The sequence below is a fragment of the Talaromyces rugulosus genome, chromosome I, assembly GCF_013368755.1.
Source record: "Talaromyces rugulosus chromosome I, complete sequence".
In the NCBI taxonomy this organism is placed as follows: Eukaryota; Fungi; Ascomycota; class Eurotiomycetes; order Eurotiales; family Trichocomaceae; genus Talaromyces; species Talaromyces rugulosus.
Window position 1 is genome coordinate 218,958 of NC_049561.1, and position 16,449 is coordinate 235,406.

General features: G+C 50.9%; 6 protein-coding genes across 6 annotated transcripts; 4 read left to right on the forward strand and 2 right to left on the reverse strand.

Annotated features, from left to right (window-relative positions):
• Positions 1-339: 339 nt before the first annotated feature.
• On the forward strand, positions 340-2,470 carry TRUGW13939_00064 (uncharacterized protein; the record flags this gene model as incomplete). Its single annotated transcript, XM_035483279.1, has 2 exons — positions 340-961; positions 1,020-2,470. The coding sequence occupies 2 exons, from the start codon at positions 340-342 to the stop codon at positions 2,468-2,470; spliced, it is 2,073 nt and encodes a 690-aa protein (XP_035339172.1).
• A 454-nt stretch (positions 2,471-2,924) lies between these two features.
• Positions 2,925-3,962, reverse strand: TRUGW13939_00065 (uncharacterized protein; the record flags this gene model as incomplete). Its single annotated transcript, XM_035483280.1, has 1 exon — positions 2,925-3,962. One exon carries the CDS (start codon positions 3,960-3,962, stop codon positions 2,925-2,927), a length of 1,038 nt encoding a protein of 345 aa, XP_035339173.1.
• Positions 3,963-5,264: 1,302 nt separating this feature from the next.
• Positions 5,265-8,138, forward strand: TRUGW13939_00066 (uncharacterized protein; the record flags this gene model as incomplete). Its single annotated transcript, XM_035483281.1, has 1 exon — positions 5,265-8,138. One exon carries the CDS (start codon positions 5,265-5,267, stop codon positions 8,136-8,138), a length of 2,874 nt encoding a protein of 957 aa, XP_035339174.1.
• A 995-nt stretch (positions 8,139-9,133) lies between these two features.
• TRUGW13939_00067 (uncharacterized protein) lies at positions 9,134-12,068 on the forward strand (the record flags this gene model as incomplete). Its single annotated transcript, XM_035483282.1, has 3 exons — positions 9,134-9,209; positions 9,396-9,798; positions 9,863-12,068. The coding sequence occupies 3 exons, from the start codon at positions 9,134-9,136 to the stop codon at positions 12,066-12,068; spliced, it is 2,685 nt and encodes an 894-aa protein (XP_035339175.1).
• Positions 12,069-12,701: 633 nt separating this feature from the next.
• On the reverse strand, positions 12,702-14,222 carry TRUGW13939_00068 (uncharacterized protein; the record flags this gene model as incomplete). Its single annotated transcript, XM_035483283.1, has 3 exons — positions 12,702-12,996; positions 13,104-13,381; positions 13,434-14,222. The coding sequence occupies 3 exons, from the start codon at positions 14,220-14,222 to the stop codon at positions 12,702-12,704; spliced, it is 1,362 nt and encodes a 453-aa protein (XP_035339176.1).
• A 682-nt stretch (positions 14,223-14,904) lies between these two features.
• Positions 14,905-16,296, forward strand: TRUGW13939_00069 (uncharacterized protein; the record flags this gene model as incomplete). Its single annotated transcript, XM_035483284.1, has 1 exon — positions 14,905-16,296. The coding sequence occupies one exon, from the start codon at positions 14,905-14,907 to the stop codon at positions 16,294-16,296; it is 1,392 nt and encodes a 463-aa protein (XP_035339177.1).
• Between the last annotated feature and the right edge of the window lie 153 nt (positions 16,297-16,449).

The window sequence follows — 16,449 nt, forward strand, 5'->3', positions numbered from 1 at the left end:
TTTTTATATGTAGTACTGGCCTGGTCGAAACAATACTCTTTACGACTTACAGGGCAGACAGACCTGTGTGTACACTTCTCGCCGCGCGTGGGTCGCTACACTGGTTGTCGTGTGCCCGAGCTTTTTGCTTTCAACAGCTTCTTCAAATGGGGGCATCGTCAGAATATACTCTACCGATATATCATTATTATTACATCAGATGACCGCGCTCAACTTGCCGTCCTCCACTCACATCCGCGGTGTTGCTGCTGCTGCTGCTGCTACTTCACGGAATCTGTGATGGCTGTCCTCGCCCCCGCCACAAACAGCCTAAGCCCGAAACCCGCTGCTGTTATCACCATGCCGCACTCCTCGTCCCCCGCGACATCCATCCTCAAGTCGTCCAAACTAGCAGCCAAAGCCCAGGTGTCAGCGATGGCTGGGAAAAAGCGCAAAATGATCGACATGGACATGTCTTCTCAGCCGCCCTCATCATCCCCGCCCTGGGATGCGGGGACTAGCAGCCCCGTCAAACGCCCGCGGGTTCAGTTCGACCCTGCCGTAGAGACAAGGCTGCTGCCTCATTCGCCCGATGAAGGGAAATCCACTGAAAAGGGCACCGCTCTTATCCGCGAAGAAATTCGGAGGGCTATCCAAAGACATACTACAGGCGCCGACAGCGAAGCTTATGATCGCGTCAGAGAAGTGTTTGTCATCGACCCTAGGAAACGCGACAGTGACGAATCGGATTATCTTCCTACCCCGACGTCGATGAAACGCCATCTGATGGGATTGTTGTCGAATATTTCTCTACTAGACAGTAATTGCTCCAGCCTGGTCCATGCGGTTTTGGGTAGCGAGTGGCTCGGCCGAGACGAGTCGTATGTCAAAACCTTTGTTAGATTTTTGGGGAACTTGTCTGCCGCCCAGTCCGTCTATCTGCGCTCCGTTCTGAAGATGCTGGTGAACTACCTTGGAGAGAGTAAGGATTTTGTCTCTTGTCTTTAACCAACACTGTGCTAACCATTCTTTTGCGCCAGTCCCAAGAGGCACCGGAAGACTTCCTGGATATTCAGTCGTCACCCATGGAGATATTTACGACAGAATACACATGGCGCTGCGGTATATAATGCAGCTCCTACCAGCCGGAAGTGGTGCATTATCGCCGATTCTTTCTGCCCAGTTTCCGTTTGACACCGACTCTGCCAAGGCCAATGTGTCGTATACTCGCAATTTGATTAGAATCATCGAGTATGCTCCGGAGCTACGATCTGAAATCCTCGCTCTAATCACTGAGAAGCTGGTCAAGATTGACGTGCAAATTCAGGTCGACATGGAGGACTTTGAAGATGAAGTCGGCGAAGGTCTTTTGGAGGATCTTTCTCGACCGATTGATTTGGAGGCCGGGGAAGACGAAGACGATTCGGATAATGATTCTGTGATTAGCGACGACGACTCGACAGATCCGCCAACCCAGCGTCTAAAGACTGTCAAGGAGAATATTCGCAAAATCGACTCGATGATTGACAATCTATTTGAATTTTACTCGCCGCCATTTGCGCATGGAACAGATGACGAAAAGAACAACGCTTTAGATTTGCTGATTGCACATTTCGAAAGCATTATACTACCTACTTATCGTTCCCGCCATACACAATTTCTTCTTTTCCACTTCTCGCAATGCTCTACCAAACTTGTCGAGCGGTTTGCCGCGACCTGCATCCACATTATCCTCAGCAAGACACAGCCCGCAATCACGCGCCAGTCAGCTGCGGCATACCTTGGCAGCTTCGTGGCTCGCGGAAAGCACGTGTCACCACGTGTGGTACGTGATGTTTTCGACATGCTCGGAGAGCACCTCGACAGCCTCCGAGCCCAGCATGAAAAATCGTGTCGGGGTCCTGATCTCCGTCGATACGGACCCTTTTACGCGACCGCACAAGCTGTTTTGTATATATTCTGCTTCCGCTGGAGAGATCTTACGACGGCTTCGGAAGAGGCTGACGGAGCCGAGAACGACGATCTCGACATTGAAGACGTCAACTTTCCTCCCTCTATCAAGGAAGTTTTGCATCGCGCGATATACTCTAAGCTGAACCCATTGAAGGTGTGTTCACCAGCAATCGTATCCGAGTTTGCGCGGATCACCCACCACCTCCGCTTCCTATATGTCTACCCTCTCCTCGAATCCAACAAGAGACTGCGGGTGTCTAGCTTCCGTAGTATCACGACGCTATCCGACCCGCGGTTCACCATCGTTGAGCGCGAGATCCGCGCCGGAAACGACGGCGGCCATCAGCTCGACGCGTACTTTCCATTTGATCCGTACCAGCTCCCACAAAGCCGCCGGTGGCTTGAAGGGGACTATGTCGAGTGGCGGGGCATCCCAGGCTTGGACGAAGACGGAGGTGACTCGGATAGCGCGGCCGAGGACCAGGACGCTGGTAATTTTGACGATGACGAGCCCACGGCTACGGACGAAGAGTATTGATACCTGTTTTGTGTTTGTGTGTGTATTTCAGCGAGGCGTTGGGCATGGGAACTATATATATGATGAAGATTAAAAGCTATTTTGAATCTAGATGAATTGATTATTTCCATGTTTCTACATGTTTGTCTTTATGTATTTGATGGTCTGGTGCGTGAGCCGTAGAGATGGATGAATTAAGCTTACTTAGTACTACTGCCCCACTCGGGTGAGGCCGCTCTACACAACTTTAATGCACAAATTATTATTCCATGAATAGCTCATAGGCTGGATGTACATATGTACTCTGTACAGTCATGACAGACTAGGTATTTAGAATATGTATGTATTCAAGTATCAATAGTACACTTATAACCCAAAATCTATGTAAGAATGAATCAACACCACGCTTATGCACAATCCAAATGCGACGCCAAAAAACATAGTTCAGTCACCCCCCCCCCCAAAAAGACAAGGGTCAGTTCTGATCAAAAATGGCCTTCATCTCGGCGCACGCAGTCTGGTAAATAATATTGATCCTTCCCTGGTCGCGAAACGGATTCGGCGACTTGTCCCACGCGTGCGGCGCCTTTTCAATCATCATGGCGCGCACCTTCTTGCCCATGGCTTCGAGCCGGCGCACGAATCGCTGGCCCTCGTCCAACAGCATATCCCACTCGCACGTGTACAAGAAAATGTGTTGTGGCAGGCCTTCTTCCAGCATCTGGTCAGAAGCGCGTTCGGGCGAGGCAAACGGGGATGAGCGAAGGTCGTGGTTTGGGATGTAGGCTTCGTCGAACAGGTTCGTGAAAAACGCAGGCATCGTCTTCCCCGGAAACACACTGGTGGCGCGGCGGTGCTCGCGGGATGCTACAAAGTCGAGGAGCGGGTACCAGGCGAAGGTGGCCAGGATCTGCAGATTGCCCTGGCCGCTGACCAGGTTTTGCGTCGAGTCAAACGGGCCAATGTCGATGATGTCGCTGCCCGTGTCGTTTTGGATACGGTTTTGCAGGCGCAGCGGAACAGTGATGGCCAGATTGCCGCCGGCCGAGAAGCCCGTCAGCACGATCCGGGATGCGTCAATACCCAGCTCGCCGGCGTGCGCAGCCAGATAGAGCAGTGTTTCCACGCAGTCGTCGACGGCGGCCGGGAAGGGGTGCTCGGGGGCACGGCGGTAGTCGACACTGACATAGACAGCATCGGTCTCCTGCATCACGCATTGTGCCCAGAACGAGTCGTCCGTGGCCGAGCCGAGCGTGAAGCCGCCGCCGTGGAAGTTGACGACGACGGGCAGCGGACGGCCTTGGTGGGTTGCTCGATACCGGTAGTAGGCAGGCGGGCAGTAGAAGTAGAGCTTGACGTTGCGCTTGCGGTTGTTCTTGTCAAAGGGGATGTAGCGTACAAACGACGGAGGTGGTGGGCGACTGACGCCGGCGGTATGCAGGAACATGCCTATCCCCATGAGGAAGCGCCAGAACACGGCCTGGACGTGCAGCCACCAGCGCGCGTTGTCCATGCTGGTGTTTTCTGCTTGGGCTGGCTTGGGCTGACGTTGTTTGAGGGGATTGGAGCGCTGGCAGTTCTGCGGATGGCGACGGAGATGAGGACGAGGGAACGGACGAGAAGCCGCAGGTCGTGTGATGCGATCACCACCACACACAAAGACCAGACGATCGAGCAGGGACGACTGGCCACGGGGCTAGCGAGAGCGAGGAAACGGACTTACTTCAGTGTAACTCACCGACTGCCGACAGGACACAACGTCGAGTCGGGAGTTGTGCCGTGGTGTTGTTCAACTCAGATCGGCGCGGAAGCAGCGGCTGCAGTCGATGGCGGGACAATTAAATGGTCAAATAATCGCGAGGAAAATATGCAGCTGCAACTAACTGACTACGACAGACAACAAGAGGCAGAAATGTGCAGTACAGCAGTTGGTTTATGATTTATGTCAACTGGTGTGTCCACGTAATCTCTTGGCCTGCGCCACCAGGAGCCAACGCCGAGCCTTTGTCAATTGTGAATTATGAATTATTATTAGTTAAGTGATAATGATAATAGTTTATATTGCGAGTACTGCGACTAGCAACATTGAACAAAACCTACCTGAGAACCAGTGCCCAGTGACATAATAAGGGCGATGACATCACATCGCCTCAAGCGGCGCCCTGAGATCGCCGGATCCAGAATCAAGGAATCTATCTGAGCAATTCCTCAGGCGATTGATTTATGGCCGGATATATAGCTGCGATGCCGTGTTTGTTTCAGCCTGACTGCTACATGTATTGCTACTGCCGTCACTGCTATCGATTGATCAATGGAGGAATCACTGCTCCGTACAACCTCACTCCACTGAAGGCTCAATTCAATCTATGACCCTCTGATCCAGGTCCAGATCCACGATAAACAACTCCAATCGCCCCGGCCTCTTCCGAGAACTTCCTGTTTTTTTTCTTTCTTCGGCCTCGCCGCGGCCCCGCCATTCTTAGTCAGGGTTGCTGCTGCTGCTATTGCTTCACTCTTGTTCACAGCCCAGAACTCTAGCCACCGCCCAATTGCTGCAGCTATATAGCTAGGCTCGCTGGCCGGCCAGAATCAAGCGAGTTTTCAGAAATTCTCCTGTGGCCATTGACTCATAGCACCATTGCGGCGCCAGCTTTGTTACTAATCGCTGCCCCTCACTTACAAAGCTTCACGCCTCGCCTCCACCAACTCCCACAACCACAACCACAACCACAACGTCAACTTTTAACACCCCCGCCAACTCCCGAGAACCAATTCCATCGCTCATCAATAGGGCTCCAGCCGACCTCTCTCAGCCATGTCGGGTATCAGACGTGCCCTTTCCAAGATCCGTCATAAAGGCGACAACGGATCAGAGACCGACTCCCATGGCCCCAGCAGCACCAACCACAGCCGCAGCAACAGTGCCAGCAACCCGGCCTCGCCTCGGCGCTCTCTCGTCAACTTCCTGCGCGAGCGTGACTACATCTCGTCCTCCGATGACATGTCCGATGACTCGTCGGCCCCCCTGAGCAAAAACCAGCAGAAGCGCATCGCCCGCCAGCATCGCCGCCAGGTCAAGAGCCGCCTCAGCGAGGAGCACAGGAACGACTCGGAGCAGCGTCGTCTCGACAAGGAGGATGAAAAGTACCGCACGGAGACTCCTGAGATGAAAGCCCGCTACGGCAACTTGCCTCTGGTCCAGAGCCAGGAACGCCAGAACCTCCCGCGCATTCGTCTGGACGATATTTCCAAGGACATGATCGGCCAAGAGGTCTGCTTCACTGCCCGTCTGCATATCGTTCGTAATATGAGCTCCAAGCTGGTCTTTGTCGTCTTCCGCCAACAGCTGGTCACCTTTCAAGGAGTCCTCCACGCCCTGGATGGAAAAGTATCTACTGGCATGATTTCATGGGTTGAGCATTTGCGAACAGGCACCATTGTCCGCGTGCGTGGTATCATGCAGACCCCTGCCGTCCCTGTCTTGGGCTGCACCCATCATGACGTTGAACTTTCCATTGAGCAGTTCCACGTTGTCGTGCGCCGTGAAGACCCCGTGCCATTCTCCGTCTATGAAGCCGAGGTCCGCACCGAGGAGGAAGACCGCGTCGAAGGCCGCTTCAGCCATATCTCAGACCGAACCCGTCTGTCTAACCGTATTCTCGATCTCCGAACAGGCACCGCCCAGGCAATCTTCCGTCTCCAGTCGGCCGTGGGTAACCTGTTCCGTGCCGCTCTCGACGAACGCAGGTTCATCGAGATCCATTCTCCCAAGCTCCAGGGTGCTGCTACCGAGTCTGGCGCGAGCGTCTTTGAGGTGAACTACTTTGGGCGCCCCGCCTTCCTCGCACAGAGTCCCCAATTAGCAAAGCAGATGGCCATTGCCTCCGACTTTGACCGTGTGTACGAGATTGGCGCCGTTTTCCGCGCGGAGAACTCGAATACACACCGTCATCTGACCGAGTACACTGGATTGGATATTGAAATGGCCATTGAGGAGCACTACCATGAAATGCTAGAGACTATTGACGCTACGCTTAAGCATATTATCAAGGGATTGTACAGCAAATTCCGCCGCGAGATCGAGACAGTCAAACATCAATTCCCGTCGGAGGACATTGTGCTCCTCGACGAGACTCCCATAATTCCATTCAAAGACGCAGTGAAGCTGTTGAACGACTCGGGCTGGCGAAATGAAGACGGAGAGCTGGTTCCGGACGACGAAGACTTGCATACTCGCGATGAGATCAGAGTAGGCCAGCTGGTGAAAGAAAAGTATGGTGCCGATTACTATATCATTGACAAGTTCCCCGTTTCCGCTCGGCCATTCTATACCATGCCCGACCCGCACGATGCTGCGTATACCAACTCTTTCGACATGTTTGTTCGCGGCCAGGAGATTGTCTCGGGCGGTCAGCGTATCCACGACCCTACCATGTTGGAGGAGAATATGAGGAAAGTTGGCATCGATCCCGCCGCCATGGATGACTACCTTGAAGGCTTCAGATGGGGGGCGCCACCTCATGCCGGTGCTGGTGTCGGACTGGAGCGTTTCCTCATGCTTGTCCTGAAGCTAGGAAACATCCGCCTGGCTTCCATGTTCCACCGTGACCCCAAGAGCTTCCCCGCCAAGCCAGCGGTTGCTAACCTCCGACATCCTGAGGCTTCTACTCTGGAACCAGCCTGGTTGAAAGAAAACCACACTCCCCGGGCCGAAAGTGAAGACGAAATGCCACGTCTAGTAGATCTCATTGCCAACTATGGCGATGCTACGTCGACGTCCTGGACGGATGAGCGCTATAAGATCTGGCGTGATCCCAGCACGGGGGCTGCCATATCGTATATTCCTAGCTACAACCACGCCATCATCCCCGGCGATCCCCTGTGCGACCCAAGCCAGTACCACCGCGTCATCACTTCTTTTCTGCACTGGCTCAAGCGTGAAACCAAGCTCAAGCCCATCTGGCTTCTCCTCTCGCCAGCAGTCGAGGAGCTTTTGGGCGAGAAGCTGGGATGGCGCAGCCTGTCCTGCATTGCCGAAGAGGTGGTGGATCCTAGTCGCAACATGATGGCGTCCGACACGGAAATTGCTCGAAAGATCCGCCACGCCGAGAACGAAGGGGTCAAGATCTTCTCGGTCCCCCCGGGCCAACTGCCGTCGGAGGAAATTCGAAGCAAGATCGACCAGCGCGTCAAAGATTGGCTGGCCAACCGCAAGGGCACTCAAATCCATCTATCCGAAATCGCCCCGTGGCGCGACTACGAGCACCGGTGGTACTTTTACGCACAAGACAAGGAGGGCAACATCCCGTCGTTTGTGGCCCTGGCCATGCTTGCTCCACAGCGCGGTATGCAAGTGAAATACAGTCTTGACTTCCCCGGAGCGCCCAATGGAACGATTGAGTACATTGTCACACACGCGATCCAGACGGCAGCCAAGTCGGGTATCAAGTCCCTTACGTTTGGCGCCGGTGCCACCTCGCGCCTGACGCCTGGCCACCACATGAAGGGAGCCAAGGTGCGCATGTTGCAGCACACATACGAGGCTGTCGCGAAACAATTCCACCTGACGCGCAAGAGCGAGTTCCGCATGAAGCTGGGAGCCCACGAAGAGCCCTTGTACATTGCCTATCCTCCTCATGGGCTTGGATCACGCGGAATCCGCGCCATTATGAACTTTTTCGAAGACTAGACTTGGGGAGGGGTAAGATAAGAATAGTGATAAGGGAGTACGTTGTTTATGAATTTTTTTGGAATGATGATCTGCGGGTGGATTTGTTGTTGTTTTTGTGACTGTTCTTTGTCATTCTTGCATGCTTCTTTTTTCTCAAGCTTTGGTTTTAACTTTTCTATTCCCCATTAGTTCGATTGGCTCTCATAGATGCCCAGCCGATGTAATAATTAGGCAGTTTTTTTTTGCTACAATAACACAGTTCTCCGGACTACGTCATCAATGGCACTGCCAAACTGCAATTTTACAAAAATTACATAAAATCCCCTGGTAAGACAAGAAATGCAGGGCGTCCAAATAAGAAATAACAGTAAAATGGGAATTTAGCGTTGCCTACCTTACCAGCAATCTAGGCCGCCGGACGTTCGTCTCCACCTGCACTTTCTTTTTTGACTTTTTTCTAGTCGGTGAGGATTGTTGTCTGTCCCTGGTGCCTTACAACGCACACGACTTGTCTTACTTGGACATTTGGAATAATATCCAGAGTTTGATGGCGACGTTGGACAGCGGCCGCCAGCTATTCAATTTGATTTTGTAAATACCGCAATCTCAACATCTCGACGTCTCGACAATCCCCAATCGGAACGCTCCAGGAGGCGGCGACTTGCACCAGAATCAGTTTCACTTTCCATCTGTCAATCAGCTGCATCTAGCAGTATGCAGCATGCTATATTCTGCACCTCAGCAAATAAGCTCCGAGCTGTTGGTTGGCTGACGCTCGATGCAGCTGGACAACCAATTCGTCGGGAGTCAGATTGGCGGTGAGCGCCGTTTTTGACACCGCTAGATTGCATGCAGGTCGCGCCCAACATTTTCTTGTGTTTCGTGTTTTATGTTGTGCTTTATATTTTATACTTTATTGGTATATATATTTATATATCAGTATAAATATAATTTACCGCCTTCTCGCCCTTCCATGGTTCACCAGATCCCGAGAGCCTTGTCAGTCGAATACAATGAATGGCATGCAAACTGCTCAACAGCTACGAGAAAAAGGCAATGCTTTGTATAAAAGCGGGAAACTTACTGAAGGTTAGTCCTTTTTTTTTCTTCTCTTATTTTTAATTAATTTGATTCTGGTGTGGTGGGCCGGTGTCGCTGTGTGGTTGTATACATCCCTGCTGCAGATGTCAACACCCCCCCCCCTTTCTTACATCAATAGCTTGCCTTCATGTTTCAATGCTGACGCTAGTGCTAATTCTTTTGAAACTACTCCAGCTATAAAATCCTACCAAGACGCTGCTCATCACGCTGGAAACGACGACTATCTCCCATGGTCAAACCTCTCAGCAGCCTACTTTGAGGCTGGTCAGTATGAGCAATCGGCTGAAAGCGCTCTGCGCGCGCTGGCACTTTGCAGCAAGAACGACAGCAACCAGAATGAGGCTACCAACCTCGAAAGGAAGCTTGCCCCCCGCGTGATCCGCGCATATCTGCATACCCACCAGTATGCCATGGCTAGGCTGTGGCTCAAAAGGTATGGGGCTTCCGCCGCTGCCGACGAGTCGCTCCAGTATCAGGCATCTCTAGATCAAGCCGAGGCAGTGAGGGAGGCAGCGCCGGATGAGAAAAGGTTTCGGCGGGATCTTCAAGCAAAAGTTCCTCGCTATAGACCTCAGTAGTGAGTTATAGGCTTGGAAGACGTAATAGAAACTTTTTCTTTGTGAAACATGCTAATTGAGCAGCGACGTCTACCACGAATTCTACAACGTGGGCCACGATGAAATCATAGACATGCTAGACTTTTCGATGCTTTCAGACTTGAAGAAAGACGTCTCCATGTTCTTCGCCGGCATCGGTGACGCTCGCCACTTTTACGGCCAGCTCGTGATCCTCAACATGACCTCTGAGCGCATGGCCGCCCCCTCGCCGGTTAAACGGCGGTATCATTTCAGCATGAACGACAGGAAAGCCGGTACGTTTGCGCGCAACCTTGTGCTGTTCGTCCTCTTGGACGAGCTCGCCGTGAATAAGAACATGCCGCAGGCCCAGAGGACGGAGCTGTACACGGTTGTGTACTTTTTGTTCCTGGGCGCCATTATACCGCGCTTTGTGGTAGCCCGCCTTGATAGCGTTATTGACATGGTCATTGAAAGGCTTGAAAATAGTGACCCTGGCACGACTACTGCTGTTCTTCCCTGGGTCCAGGTGTACGCCCCGGACCGGCCGGAGATCTTGCGTGCGCTCAAGTCGTGGAAGAGTGATGGTTCGCTCACGCCCCAGTTCAGCACCGCGCGTACCATGGAATTGACCGTGATGGGGTTGGGTATGCATAGGGCAATGATGTCGGAACATCGAGCACCGCCGGGCTGCCAAAAGGAGATGGAGACGTTCTTCGAGGTACCGTTTCTGCAGCCGCCGCGGAGTATGTTGAAAGAGCACGAACCGGAGCTGCTAAAGCTGTTGGACGGAGCAGCCTCGGTGCAGAAGCTGGAAACCTATCTCACTGCCAACTGGGCTACAAACCCGACTCTGCTCGACGAGGACTGGCATGTAAAGGCAGGATGCGATATCTACACGGGTTGGGATCCGTTCGATACCTACCAAGCCTTGCACCAAATCCTATCCTTACAGGAAAAAGGAGGGCCCCGGAAGACGAAGCTGTTTGACCACGTGTCTTACTTTTTCCAGAGCATAGTCGTGGCTCTCCGCAGAATCCGTGGCCGGCTCACAACCGAGTTTCTCCTCGGCGATGCTGCTGATGTCATTGATGCAGTGCGCCACGGACTCATCGAGAGCCGCGATGCCACAGCGCCTGCTGCCTTTGATATGGTTCATTTGTCCAATGTGCCGGATTACATCGGTGGCAGCTTTTTCACATTCACGACCGCGGCCAAGATCCTGAAGAACTCGCAGGCGGCAAAACTCAATACCACCTGTCTACGCAACACGTCGCTGTGGCAATCTCAAGACGAGTTTCACTGCGAGTACATGGCAGTAAGCGACACGAAGATGCTGTCTCGCGTCACCGACCTGCACTTGACCGGCAAGGAGGATGATGATCCCCTTGACCCCATGTCAGGATACATGGAATGGAGACGGAGTCGCCTGGTGAAACCAGTGCTGCCGTACGAGGATCTACTTCCGCGCGCCGAGTTGACGCGGTTTTTGCACATGCATTTCTTCAAACTGGCGCTGCCTCGCGGGCGGAAATCGTCGGACGACAATTACCACGCCTTTATACACCCAAATCTAAATCTGACCTGTTTCTTCCGTCTTTTGATCCATCTCCACGAGCTAGGGTATCCGGCACACTGGCTTGCGGATGTATTGGGCAAGATACTGGACAACCAAGTCGTCACAACAGCACGACCACCGCGCTCACTTCCTCTACAGCCTCGAGAGCTTTCCCACCACAGCAACGCGCCAGCAGAAGTGTGTGTTGGGCCATTCGTCGGCGAAATGTCAACACTCACCGTTTTGTTCCAGCGTATCCTCCCATTTACCCCTTTTAGTAATGCTTTGCCATCTGTCGACATGGTTCACCAATACAGCATGCAACTCAACTGGCTCGGACCGCCCAAAAACAACGACGCGGCCGCCATGGTCCTTTTCTTCTTTGACTTGGAAACTCACTATCCTGGCGACAACATACGCGATGACCTCGACTCTTCTTATTCTTCTTTTTCTTCTGCCTCACGGTCAAACGCGTTGAAACAGTTCCGAGAACACGGCTCCGTCGTGATAACAAGTTTTACCTATACCGGACTGCAAAACAGCCGCACTGTCAGATTCTGGATGAGAGAGGACATCATGGACCGAATCTGCGAGCAAAACGAGCATTGGTCGTGCGCGGTGTGGCGCGTGGATGACTGGCAGCGACTTACCACGTTTCCTGAGGATGTGTCTCTCCTCGTCAAGGAGAAAAAATGGGTGGATGGCAAATCCTGACGGTGTTGAAATGGAGTTTTGTAGGTGGAGACTATTTACGATCTCATGAACTTTTTTCTTATTTGCAGCTGGGATATTAATATGGGCGGATCTATTAAAGAAGGATGACGCAAGTCAATAAATTGAGCGAAAAGTTTGGTTTTCTTTTCTTCTTTTCTTATTTTTTTTTTACTATACAATGATATCCAGATACATACAGCTTACCAAAACGTGCTGCCCGCTACATCTCGTTCGTGACTGATCCAAATCATCGGGAATTCAATCTACGTCAAATCTCTCGCGAGAGTTGCATATAATAATGGTTTTTAATTGTGACTTACAGTCCATTCGGCAGCCTCACCCAATCGGGGACTTGTTCTGGCTGATAATCAATCTGATAAAGTACAACACGTTATGTTATCTGTTTCCTGCGGATGTAGTTTTTACTATCTACACATCAATTGATAGTAAATAGTCTATAAGCGAAATATATTAAATAATATTTACCATCTCTATCTCCTTTTTTTAACTCTAGAATCAGTTTAATATTAACTAATCTAAATAAAACATACATTTACTTCTTCTTGTTAGCTTTTTATCAGTTAATAATCATAACACTTAGCTAATTTATCTAGCCTTAATTTCAAGAAAACCCTAACTGCTATCGAGCCCTGCCTCTGCGGCATTCATCGCGGCCAATGCCCAGCTGGCTTGCTCCGAGTTGGTCTTATAGCTGGTTTGATTGGCAGACATAAAGTCGCTTTTGCTGGCGATTTGGCCAACTATGTTTTGCTTGGTCATTGCGTTGTACTGGTCGTCGCCGGTCAGAGCCCAGTAGTCAATCAGAGCAGTGTACATTAGAGAGATCTGCCACCATTCTTCGGGCTTCGTGGGTGCATTGGAGTAGTTGGATGTTAACCCGGCTGCAATTGCTTTGGCGAGGTCCTTGCTTGAGTCTTTTTATTAGAATTAGCACGATTGATTTATCATTGTGCGACCAAAAATTCTTTATTCATAGCCGCCGGCGGACTATGGTACTTATTACATTTCATTTACAGGTCATTAATTCTGACAATCGTCTTGCCAAAGCTTCCCCCCGTGAACATGGAAATAAAGGCCTGGTCCACATTCTTAATCCCTTCAAATTCGGTGTATCGTGACTTAATCTTTCCCTCAGAGATCCATCGGGGCACGGTCTTCCAGAAGTTATCAACATTACCGAAGATGTTTTCGTCCGAGTAAACGAAGCCCTGGATCTTGATCCGCCGGCGGACAATCTCCCCCAAGTTGGTGACCCCATAAGACTTGTTCACCGGCTGGTTGTACTGTGATGCCTGCAATGTATTATCAGCGCGTTGACATACCAGAGAGGCAAAGAAAACAAACCATGCCGCAACAGATGATGCGTCCGAACCATTTCATATTCTCAATGGCCGCTTGGAAGTGATCTCCTCCAATATTGTCAAAAACTACATCCAACCCGTCCGGTGCCAGCCTTTTCAGAGCGTCCTGGATCGGTTCCTGTCGATAGTTGAAGCCGACGTCGGCGCCCAGCTCATTTAAAACATAGTCGAGCTTATCATCAGAGCTCACACTGGCGATCACCCGCATTCCCTCAATCTTGGCCAGCTGAACCACCAACTGGCCAACCGAGCTCGACGCAGCATTTATCCAGATGGTCTCGCCCGACACAGGCTTCACCAGGCCGTAAAATGAGTTCCACGCCGTCATGCCCGCCAATCCCAGCGTTCCCACGTAGTGCTTGAGGTCCAGGTTATAATCGTTGGTCACTCTCCACAGGATGGGCGCTGCCGCATCTCCGATGTCAATCATCTCCCCGGGAATCACACCATATTGGGAAATGGGCAAAAGCCCGGCGATCAAACTACCCTCTACAAACCGCTCGTGGTTGGAGCGGATAACCTGGCCGATGGAAAAACTGCTGATGGGTTCATCGATCTCATAGCACGGGACATAATCCAAAGCACTCGGTTCTCGCATCCGATCCCTCTGGTGCGGGTCAAATCCTGCTATGAGAAGCCTCATCACCAGGCCACCTGGCGGAGAAATCAGCCTCAGAGGTCGGTCCTCAATGGCGGTGTTGATACCGGGCATGGGCAACGTCGTGGGCGGTTTCTTGAACAGCCATGTTTTGTTTGGGGTCAATTCTGACATATCAGATGATAGTACAAACATTATTGGCCATATTTTTCTTTTCTTTTCTTTTCTTTTCGTTTTTGGGGGGAGGTGGTTTAGGACGGGGACATGAATATTCAGCTTTCTCCAACGTTCGTTCATAGCTAAATCATAATTTTCACCTAGATTTAGCTAGCTAGCGTGCTAAATACGTACGAAGATTCAAAGATAGTCCAAAAATAGTTTGCTCGTATACAACACCCCAAATTTACGAGTTACTTACAATAGTTCATTGGGGTTTGATCAGATGTTGGCTATGCATGTATCATATAGAAAAATACACTAGGAATTTACACCAACAGAGCTCTCCAAAGGGAAGAAAAATTGCGAATACGCACTAGTATCAACCCGTGTAATATACTAGTATTTGTAATTTCTTTTTCATTGTTTGAACATTAACATTCATCGACTGGCGATCAGTCAGAAATTCGGAATACACCCTGAAAGTTTAGCCACTGGTTAAAAAGGTTGAGGAAACTAATTAAGGCCCGCTAGTTCCCCTGTTGGTGTGGTAGTTAGTTGGGTTACCCCCTTGCAATAACCCCTCCATCCAGATCGCCTACATAAAAGCGGGCGACTTTGATTTGTGAACTCTTCTTTCAATTTCATCTGTTTTTTTTTTCTCTTCATACTTCCGGGACCGCATTACATCTGCTTAGCCATGTCAGAAGATTGGAATTGGACAGAGACCCGCCCAGGTCACTGGGAGCGCCACGTCGATCATATTGAGGATTACTTTGTCACGATTGCAGACCTCACTCGTCCTGTCGGAGGTGACCATTTCTCAACCAGCTTTGGTGCTCAGATAAAGTTCCAGCCTGAGAAAGCCTTAGGAGAGATTGAGTCGGCTTTGAAGCAGGCATGGACAGCCTTACGATTTGACCTCCCTCAATTGGCTTCTATTGTAGAAGACCGTCGAATGATCTACGAGTCTTTGCCAGACGACTCGACAAGGCAGGAATGGCTGTCTCGTACTGTTGTCATTGATACTTCTTCCAACAGTTCCGCAGAGCTGTTCCCTCGGCTGAACCAAAGCCCTAAACAAGCCATGCTGTATTATTTACCCAAGTCATCGGAAGTCGTCATCCATACCGCGCACTGGCGCCTAGACGGTTATGGGGCAACTTTACTACTATCCCAGCTACTGCAGCATGTGGTCGAATTGCCGACGTCGACCATCACCTTTGGCTCTGAGCCTGCACGCTTATATCCGAGCCACTTTGTGCTGTTAAAAGCACCCGAGAACCCTCCCGAAAGCAGCCAGAAGATTACAGATCAAAGTATTTTCGATTATATAACGCATTTGCCGTCGATTCAAATCCCTTCGGTGACGGGACCCACCCCTAAACTGGTACCAACTACACATCGGCAGGAAATCACTATTAATCAGCAGCAGACAGCTGATCTCGTCGCCAGCGCCAAAGCTCGTGGGGTTAGTCTCACTGTTGTCGCCCACGCGGCTATGATACGTGCTACCAAGGCAATGAACCCCGATATCACGCTAGACGAAAGTGCAAAGTACGCATGCATTGTTCCCGTGTCGATCCGTGATCTGCTACCTACCCCGTATGATGGCCCAGCTTATGCGGCATCTGTGGCTATGACTGGGGTTCCTGTTGGATTTACGTCGACTACCTTTGATAAAGATATGGACCGCCTCCAGGACCTTTATCACAACGAACTCAAGCACCCAAGCCGGATCGAGGGTCTACGCGCATTTCAAAATAAGATGACGGAGAGTCTCAAACAGCCTCCTGTTGTCGATATACCCACCCCTACCCATCCGACTCTGAATAGCTTAGGCCTTATTGAACGGTATTTGAAGCCATCCTATTACGGTAAAGACGGAGATGTAAAGGTTGACAAGTTTTGGGTGGGGACTGGCGTGGTTGACCACACCGTTTGGGTCTATATTTGGACATGGAAGGAGCAGCTCACAATCAGTGCTACTTATAACACTGGAATGTACGATGATCATACGATTAGGGATTTCTTGGGGCGGTTTTCGGAAGTTTTAACCCAAAAGCTGATCCCAACGGCCTCGACGTCCTAGTACAGATCGTGACTCTTCCTAAGCTAAGGCATGAACACCAGGGTTTAAGAAGTCCCCACAAATTTGGATACACTAGTTAAATTCAGTGAATAGTCGGAAGTTTTCAATCTATTTTGGTACCTCATTGCAAATTACTGTCAGTGCATGTGCCTG